Raw genomic sequence first — 9,565 nt, forward strand, 5'->3', positions numbered from 1 at the left:
GAAAGTGATGGGGCCAGGCAGAACTGGAACCCCAGTCCCCGGCAAGGCACCAGCTGGTGTTGCATGCGGGAATGTGAGCCTCGCGTTGACAAGGCTTGTTCTTCAAAAGATGTCCAATTTCCCATTTTAAAGACCCTGGGTAGACTACATAAAACCCATCTGTGGGAATGCACGGAGGAGAGGATGTGGGAGAGACAAACCCTTGGATGGAAGAGAGTCTCCAGGTGCAGAAACCACGTGGGTGCAAAATAGGGAGTCTTCCCCCCAGGTCAGGAAGCTGGGACTGCCCCCGCCGCCCCCCCTGGACCACGGGCACTCTACCTTCAGTTCCAGGTCGGTGTAAATCTGTGGCCTCAGCAGGCTGAGGAGGTAGGATGCTCGGGAGAACTTAAACCCTGAAACAGAATCCGATGAAGACAGTCACCAGCGGTCACCAGCAGTCGCCCTCTGCCACCCTCACACCACCTGTCAGGGCTCACCTGGGATGATCTCCTCTGTGACAGCTGCACCCCCTGTCACAGGACGTCTCTCGAAGACTGCTGTGTTCACCCCCAATCTCTGCAGGTACGCGGCCTGGGGGTTGGGCACACGGGGCCCTCCTTTCATCCCTGGGACCGATCTGCCAGCTCAGGGTCCTTGCTACGGGGTTAGCATGCTGCCCCTTGGCTCAAGCTGTTCCTGCCTCTGGGAAGGCCATTCCCCTTGCCTCCTCTGTAAATTCCCACTTTCCTAGACTGCTCCTGCCCCTCCACGTCCCAGCAGAAGCTGACCTTCCTTCCTGTGTGGCCTGGGTGGCTGTATGAAGTCATACTGCACCCCGCCCAGCCCTGCCTGGGGTGCCCATCTCTTCCAGGTGGGGGTGAGCCTCATGCCTCCTCAAGCACCACGGGGCAGCACGTGAGCTTGGCCTGTGAGTGCTGAGCCAGCTGGCCCAGGTTGTGCTGCTCTTCCGCTTTCTGGCAGGCAGCCTCAGTACCTGAACCGTCTGGCCTCCATCCCCTTGTCTACCAACACCGGGCTGATGATGGCAACACCGGTTAGGCGGCTTCTCGGGGCTGCTGGGAGGATTCACTCAGCTGCCCCCTGAATGGGACTTGCTGTCCCCAGAACACAGGACGTGCTTCATAGATGAAGCTATGATGACAGCTTCCTTTGGGGGGTGACAGATACTGCAGGGTTTTTTAAAAAATTTTCCCCCTAGCACTTCATGGGAAGTCAAGAAATATGTGTTGAATCGAACTGGCCCTGGGTCTACAGACCTGCCTTGCTGGTCACCCCACTACCACCCCCACCAGGGTAACAACAGAGATGGCGTTGCTCAGAAGCCATGATCCTTTTACAAGCTCACTTGGCAGACACTGTGAGTGAATCACCCTGTTTAATGCATCTCACAACCCTCGAGGTGGGTGCTGTGGTTCTTTCTCCCTGTCTCACAGATGAGGAAACAGAGGCCCAGGGAGGTTAACAGCTTGCCTCAGGCTCATCGAGCTCATGAGTACAGGTGTTGGGAATGGAACCCAGGTGGTCTGGGCCTGATGATCGATGCTCCTGACCCAACCCAGAGAGAGGGAAAAAACAGCAGCCCTGGCACTGGGAAGTGGCCTGGCCCTCTGAGGAACACCGTGTTGTTTTCCCATCAACACAAACGGCCTCACGGAATGACTGCCTCAGACGAGGATAGTCTGAGACCATGGTAAAACAGGACAGACCAAGGCCACTTCATAATTTTGTCTGAGTACAAACAAAAACAAGGGCTCTGAGTCACCCACAAAATACTCCCTGCCTCCTGGCTCAGCCAGAGTTAAGTGGCTGCTACTTCCTCACCAGTTAACCCTCCTCCTACTGGGACCCCTCCCAAATAAGATTTATCGAGATGCCCAGTTACAGGGGTGTTTCCTGCTTTCTGATGGTATCCAACCTAGAGCAAACCTCTGCTTCCCTAGACTGTCCCCCAAATCATCCAACCAGAGCTCACATCCTAGAGCAGGTTTTTCCTAACTTCGCTTCCTGAGCATCCTTGAGGTCCTCCAAGGTGTGCACTGTTCACCCTCCCTGCCCCCCAACCCCCGCCCAGTCCACTGCCAGTCATTGTCTGCCTCCTACCTCCTGGACTTCAGGCTGTTCCCCTGGGGGGCCCGGGTCTGTGGCTGAAGGGCACTGACACCAGCCTCCTTTGGGATGGGGACCTCCAGTAATAAGAGTCCCCATCTGTGAGGCTTTGGGTGGCAGCTCCTTGGAGCACATCGTCTGTTCGCCTCACAGCAGCTCTGTGAGAGGGAGTGTTTTGTTCTCATCTCACCCTGGCTCAGGAGCCTAAAGTGACTCACACATAGAAAGTGGCAGAGCTGGGGGACGAACCATGTTTATATTAACATAAAATCAATGTTTTAAATTACTGATCAGTTGAGTTACATGATGCTCCCCATAAAATGTTCAAGTAAAACTATCATGTCAGGGAGAGAAGCAAGATTTAACACACGTCTCAGAGCCTGCCTTCCCCGACCTTGCCGACTCCTCCTGTTATTGATATTCTAGAGCCGCCACTGCCTCAGGGAAATGTTCCATGTTTGTTTTGTGAACACTGTCTAGCATATACTATGGCCTCGTAGGGGTACTGGGACCAGAGTTTGAGAAGCACAGCCTTAGGATAACCCTGCCTGGCTCAGCTTTGGACGTAGGAGCCCGTGGTGTTGGAGGCAGGGCCCTCCCTCCTCTGTTAGACTGGCTTCGTGGTCGTCTCTGGGGTACACCTGGGGCTGTGTAGCTGCTGGGTGCTTCAGGTTGGCACATGGTCTGGACCTAGCTGGGGGCATGGAGGCCCCAACCAGCCCCAGATTCCCAGGCTCTAACACATGTCCCCGGCCATGCCAGTTACATACTTTCCCACCTCTTGATCATCTTGCTTCTGAAAGCCCCCTGACTCTCCCAAAGTCACGGGGAAATGCACATACAGTAAGAAAAGGAGAGGAAAGGGAGCTCCTGCTTTCCTCCTTGACTACTGCTGATCCCCATTTGATAGCCACTGGTCAGCGCCAGGGAGAGGAGACGAGCCGCCTCCCCGTCTCTCTTGGGGCTGCACCCTGCCCACTTCCTCCCATTCTGGCCAACACCGCGTGTCCAGGGGCCAGTGAAGCGGGACAGAGGGGAAGGTACTCACAGCCACCAGCCCGTTGTGTCCTGCAATGAGACAAGGCAGAGGAGGAAAGCACCAGTGGTCAAGGAGCAGACACACTCCTTGGGGAATATGTCACCCATCCCTGTCCCCATGCCCCCTGAAGATCCTGGGGAGGAATCAGAAAGTTGGGCATGGGACTCCCCACCTGTACCTGGATGTTGCAACAGCATCTAGCTTGATGCCATAAAACACCTGGTCTCTAGGGATTCAGAAAACCCTGTTCCTGCTCCAGCTTGAAAAAAGTCCTGTCACCCTGCCCTGGCCTGTGGCTCCATCTGGAGTGAGGGGTGAGGAGAAATCCACAATCATCAGACAAAGCTATCCATCCCATGAAGCATTGCTGGGCTTCCATAGCTTGGGGACGAGCAAGTGGCTGGTGGAGGGAGCATCACAGTTTACTTGGTGGTAACAGAAGGGAAGCATGGCTGGAAGGCTGGTGCTGGACCTCCTTGTCTGGCATGAAATCACCATCCAGGTGCATGCTGGGCATGTGGACAGCTGCTGACAAACACGGCTTGTTCTCTCCAAATGTGGTGCACGTTAGCACCCAGAAGGCTTTAGTCACATGGTTTTGTCTTTGTCAATCACCAATGTTCTCCAAATAAAATAGGAACAATTCAAAATGAAGTAATTAAACACATACAGCTTCAACGTGTGCTAACGGAGTGCCAGCTGATTGGGTGAATTTATCTATCTTCCATATTAAGTTTCTTGTCAAAAATCTCAGGATTTTTGCCCCTGGGTTAGGTGCCCTAAATTCAGCTTGGGATTCCCTGTTCCATACCAGGTCTACTGCTAGTAAGCGCCTCTCCTGCTTTGAGAAGCTTCAGGATCACCTGAGAACTCGTATGAACAATGATTCATAACCCCTCCCTGGAGTCTGCTCAGCAGCGGGCAGGCAGGGACCTGGGATGGATTTCTCCCAAGCCCCCAGGTGATTCGGATGCAGGTGGTCAAGCATGGCCAGTGGGCTGGGAGTGTCTCCTCTGGCCTCACTCTCAGGATACAATGCAGCTGCTTGTGGAGAATCCCTTGTTGGGAAGAGGACAGGCTTGTTTGTTGTTTTCAGGTAGTGGGGACAGGTCTTGTCTGGAACACTTGGCACGTGTTTCTCCTTGGTGACAGAAGGTCACTCTGAGTCTTCAAAGATGTCAGCAGAAGACTATGTTCTCTGAGCACCAACCTGAACCCAGTGTTCACTCAAATAAAATGTTCAGCCATTAATTTGACAAACACCCATAAATAGGAGGCAGCAATGACCCACATGACGGATTTCTTCACGGCTGAGCTGACTTTGTTTTGTATTTTCCACATAGAGACACCCAGAATTTTAGAGGTCACTGAGCCAACATCTCTTCCATTAAAAGAATCTCTGAAATAGAGTTCTTCAACCCTCTTTGACCATGAGCCACAGGAAGAAGTGTGTTTTACACTATGACCTGGCACACATCCCACATAAATGTATTTCACAGAAATGAAAGTTTCATGAACTCATATTAACTCACCATGCGATAAGCATATGATGATATATTTGATTATATTTCATTTAAAAAGACTGGTTGATCTACTATTTTTATATACTTTTGAAAAGTTTCTTAATTAAGGTTTAAAAGCTTTGCTGGATGGGATTCATCAGTGGGTTGCAGCCCGCAGTTTGGAAAGGCCTGGTCTCAAATATATACATTAAATTAAAGGCCAACTGTCCCGGGCTCAACCTGGCTCCTGCTATTTACAGGATGTGGCCCTCAGAGAGTCATTCTGGCCAGCCTCGAACTTCATGCTTCTTGCAGTGATGGAGCAAGAATAACCAATAATATATGTAAAGCACCTGACTCTCAGCAGACCCACGATAAATGGTAACTATTTGTTTCTTAAATAGTGCTGATCATAAATCTTGAAAAACTAATAAAGCCTTCCTGGCAACTGGGTCCAGTTCAACCATCACACCTGAGCCCACAGATGCACACATAGATCTCAAATGACAAAGGTCGATATTCCAACAACCCACGCCCCTCATCCCTCCACCACTCCATCCCCACTCCTGCCAGAGCCCTCTTGGGGCTTCTGGAGATCTCTCCTTTTCCCCTGTGGGGGTCTTAAGCTGCAGGCTCTGATCATCTCCAGCCTCACTCCAGAGATCCTTACAGCCAGGCATGTGGGGATCCCAAGAGAAGCTGCTCCAAACCTGGGTTCTCAAGTGGGGCCTGCAGCCACCTGCATCAGACCCACTCCAAATTCTGGTTGGATGTGCTGACTTTCCCTGAATCCTAATTCCTGGGCTAGGGCCCAGGAACTTCATTTTAACAAGCTTCTTGGGTCATTCTTAGGCATGGTCAAGTGACTAATCAGGGTCATCTTCAAGGTGGCTCTCAGAAAATGCCACTGTTCCTTACTTGGCCCCCAAATGCCCTAAATGGGCTTCCCTTAATGCTTAGCAATTAAACTACATCAAGGAAAAACACCTGAGACTCAGACACGTGTGGGCAAGTCACCCAGGCCCCTGGTGACCTGGAGTCAATCCTCCCTTCCAGGAAACAGCAGGGATGCATTGTCACCAAGGGGAGAAAAACAGGGGCAGTGGTGGGGAGCTTCCATTTCCTGAGCCCAATCAGCGGGGTGCGGAGATGGCATCCCTCCACCCCGGCCAGGAGGTTTGTGACAGTCGTCTAACGCAGCCATTAATAAATTTAGAGTCTATAAACTTACAGTGAAATAAATAAATTGCATTAAAAACAAAGGTAATAAATACTCAAAACTTGTCACTTCCTCATCGTTTTTCCACAATTTACAATGACTTATGCTCTTGCGGTTCTTTACCTCCGAGCACCCGTCAGGGCCTGTGCCTCTCTCCCTAGTGCACGTGCAGCCACCCCACGCTGGCAACTTGACAAAGGGCACAGCTCACACGAAGGGCACCACAGAAGGCAGCGAATAGTACACCTCAGGGCTTGATGGTATTTGTTGACGGTTCGATATAAGAAAGCGATGGATAAAATGCTAACGATGCAGATGAAACCTGACAGTACGCTGTCTGCAGCTGTTTTGCGGCAAACTGCACAAAACCCGGAGAGAATATTCTCCTAGGATGGGAGAAACACAATCTGAGCACAGTTTCTCCCATCACTGAAGGAGCGAAGTTCAGACATGACTCTGTTACCTCACCTCAGTTCTACACTTTAAAATCCGTGCAAAGAGCAAACAATGTTCCCGTCAGAGCTAGCCTTATTGGTCAACAGTAACCACAGGTTTGCTGCCAAGTTCAGCAAAAAATCACAGAAATCTGGGGAGAGCCAACTGGCTACCCGGAATTTAGCCAAATAAGACTATGTGTCTTATTTGTAAAATTGTGTGCTACGCTTCTTTTGTTTCAGTATTTAGCATAAGCCTATGTATATGTGTTTGCACACATTTTTCCCTGGAGGGGTGACTGTGGAACATTTACTGGCCACAACTGCTCTTAGAGCACACAAAAATGAAAAGGGCAGAAAAGAACGCAGCTTTAAAACCGTGATGAGCATCTTCTTTCAATCCTGCCATTGTCTGAGCGCAGTGAGAGAGAATGCCAGAAGTTGAAATTCGGGCCCCTTTGCAAGTGTGAATGGAAGGCTCCAAGCAGAAAACCCCACCTAGGGCCTGCGGCCTCCCACAGTCACGTGGTGGAATCGGACGCTGTGCCGCCTGAGGGTCAGCAAAGTGCAGCAGGTCCCTGCGTGCCCCAGATATGCGGGACAACGGGGGCTGTCACCCTCCACAGGAATGCAGTAGGATCCCAGTGACTCGGTTCTATTTTTTCCTAACTCCCCTTTAAGGAACCTTCCAGTTTCCTCTGGGGGGCGGGTCTCAGTTGTGGTGACCAGAACTCAGAGCACTTGGGGTGGCTGGATCTCATGGGTCTTTCCACCCCTACCGTACGCTTTCCAAGAATGTGGTGGCAACCAGCTAATTCTGCAGGGGATACACGGAAACTCCTGAGCTCACCTATTCCTCCCTGGTCATTCTAGAACGGAAGACCCAAGCCTAGGGGAGGCAAGAATCTGCCCCAGACCACACAGCAAGGTGATGGCAGAGCCAGCCCCACAAATACCACCCCCAGCCCCCCAGGCTCTGAGCAGGGCTGCCCTCCCCCTCAGCTCTGGCACAGCTCCTTTACCTGCTCCTATCACCACGGCATCGTACTGAGGCTTTAGGCGTCCCCTGGCTTCCCAGTGAGCTCGTCTCCAAGGGGGGCAAGGAGAGGCAGCCAAGGCCCTGCCGAGACCTAGGCCACTCGCAGCCATTTCTGCCCAGTCCTAGGCCAGGAATTTGCTTACAATCAGCTTTTTGTGCTGCCCAGGCAGGGGGAGGGGCAGGGAGCAAACCGGAAGAGAGGAGGAGCTGCAGTCCAGCTGCCAACTTGGCTTTGGGCCCTAAGCCGAGGACATGCAGCTCCCAGAGTCCACCTAGGGCAGAGTCTCGGGAGTCGCCTGCTCACCAGAGGTGCTGTCACCTCCAGGCCAGAGAGCAGCCACTATGCTGGCAACTCCAGGGCTTCCACGTGCTGGGAGCTGGGCTGTCCACAGTCCCCACCTCTCATGGAGGCCCCAGAACTCACATTTCATTTCATGGAAGAGGGGCACTGAGGCTAGGAGAAGGGTTGGGGGAGGTCATGCAGCCAGGGGGTGTGTCGGTGGGGTTCCCTCCCAGGCACTGTCCTGCTTCTCACTAAGGAGCTTAGTGTCCAAGCTGTGCTGGGGGTGATTCCCGAGGAGACACCTCCAGAAGCTGCTCTAGCTCCCCATCCCTCTGCCTGCAGGACAGTGAGCGGCTCAACCGACACCCCTAGTGTTGCCATGACTGACCAGGGCCTCAGCAAAACTACAGGGATGGCCACACGTGTCGCCGCGGCCCCTGGTGAGCGAGTGCTCTCTCAGACACTGAAGCACCTTGCACTCAGCAGGCCACTGCAGGGAGCCTGCAAGGGCTTGGGGTTTGCCTTTTTCTTTTGAAGGCTTGGACATCCCTCATCTGTCTCTTGGCACCTTTCCCACTTCCCCAGAATCCTTGAGGAGTAAAGATCACATCTGCGAATATCTTGAGCTCACACACTTTCTTGCTATCCTTTGGCCTGCGATGAATTAGGAGCTCTTTTGTTCTCTGCCCATTAGCTTGCAGGCCATTCCTTCTGTTGTAGGGAAAAAAGCACCCACGAGTTGAGTTTCTGTACTGCTGTGACATCTGTCCATGTTCTAGAAACCTGCTGTTAGAAATGCATCTTAACATAGGGAGAGTATGCAGAGAAGGCGCATCTGAGCAGGGCCTTCTGATCTTTCTACTCACGACTGAGACACCCCTCCCCACGCCAGGTTCACGCTGTGTGAATCTACGCTGGAATCTGAGGCAGGATGTTCACCCGTGCTACAATATTGAAAAATTCAGGGGATTGGCTCAACTAGACATGTCACATCATGCTGCTGCTACAAATTAAGGAAAAATATTAGGTGACAGGAGTGGGTACCCAAAGCAGCAGTGGGCTTCTAGACCTTACTTTTCCCCCTTTCTGCTCTTCTGTGTTTTTCACAATTGATGTTATAAATTTCCATTTGTGAAGTCCCAGTCACCCCAGGTGACACTGTTCCTCACTGCCACCTGAGGATGTTAGCGTGGGGTGTGGTTCTAGCTCTTTCAGTACCTTTGCCTCTTCTTTGCCCCCCACCAGCTGTTTCCTTAACAGAAGAGTCTTTGAGTGAATTTTGGCTCAAGCCTGAAGACACAAAGGCCTGGCTGCTCTCAGCAAGTCAGAAACACTGCTTGGGTGCCTCCTTCTGCCACGGCACTTCTCTCGGGTAGGCTTGGTGCTCTCTTGTCCTGGGGTGGGAGCTTCTAGGTTACAGGAGAGGGGCTGTACCCCTTGGGCAGTGGTTTTCAACCCAGGGCACATGGGAACCAGCTGAGAAGTTTTTAAAAACTCATGGGTTCACTTATACATGGAATTTAAGAAAGGGATTATAAGCAGAAAGGAGAGAAAACGAGTGGGAAAAATTAGAGAGGGTGACAAAACATGAGAGATGCCTAACTCTGGGAAACAAGGGGTAGTGGAAGGGGAGGAGGGCAGGGAAGATGGGGTGACTGGGTGACAGGCACTGAGGTGGGCACTTGACGGGATGAGCACTGGGTTTTATATTATATGTTGGCAAATCGAAATCCAATAAAAATATACATATAAAAAATTTAAAAAATAAAATTAAAAACAAAACAAAGAAACTAAAAAAACCCAAAAAAACAAATCCATGCCTTGGATCCCTACGACTAAGTGACAGGAATCTCTGAGGTAGAGCTGGGGCAGGAGTCAAGACAGAGCAGGGTCTGAAGAGGCCAGGACTTCCAGGCACCACAAAGGGCCCTGGAGCCCAG

The 9,565-nt window shown here is 51.7% G+C and overlaps 1 protein-coding gene across 7 annotated transcripts in view; it reads right to left on the reverse strand.

The window, feature by feature from the left end:
* PYROXD2 (pyridine nucleotide-disulphide oxidoreductase domain 2) overlaps positions 1-9,471 on the reverse strand; it is a 29,376-nt gene extending 19,905 nt beyond the window's left edge. For 2 of the 7 annotated variants that reach the window (XM_055300006.1, XM_055300000.1), the window contains exons 1-4: positions 7,326-9,471; positions 3,158-3,177; positions 480-573; positions 322-395 (exon numbers count right to left, since the gene is read on the reverse strand). In XM_055300006.1, coding sequence (XP_055155981.1) covers positions 322-395; positions 480-573; positions 3,158-3,177; positions 7,326-7,452 — 315 coding nt within the window. In that variant the 5' untranslated portion in view covers positions 7,453-9,471. Of the gene's footprint in view, positions 1-321; positions 396-479; positions 685-2,103; positions 6,256-7,325 lie in introns of all 7 variants that reach the window. The other 5 variants (XM_055300007.1, XM_055300005.1, XM_055300003.1 and 2 more) reach the window with 4 other exon arrangements.
* Between the last annotated feature and the right edge of the window lie 94 nt (positions 9,472-9,565).

Source organism: Nyctereutes procyonoides, unplaced genomic scaffold (genome assembly GCF_905146905.1).
Source record: "Nyctereutes procyonoides isolate TBG_1078 unplaced genomic scaffold, NYPRO_anot_genome, whole genome shotgun sequence".
Lineage (NCBI taxonomy): Eukaryota > Metazoa > Chordata > Mammalia > Carnivora > Canidae > Nyctereutes > Nyctereutes procyonoides.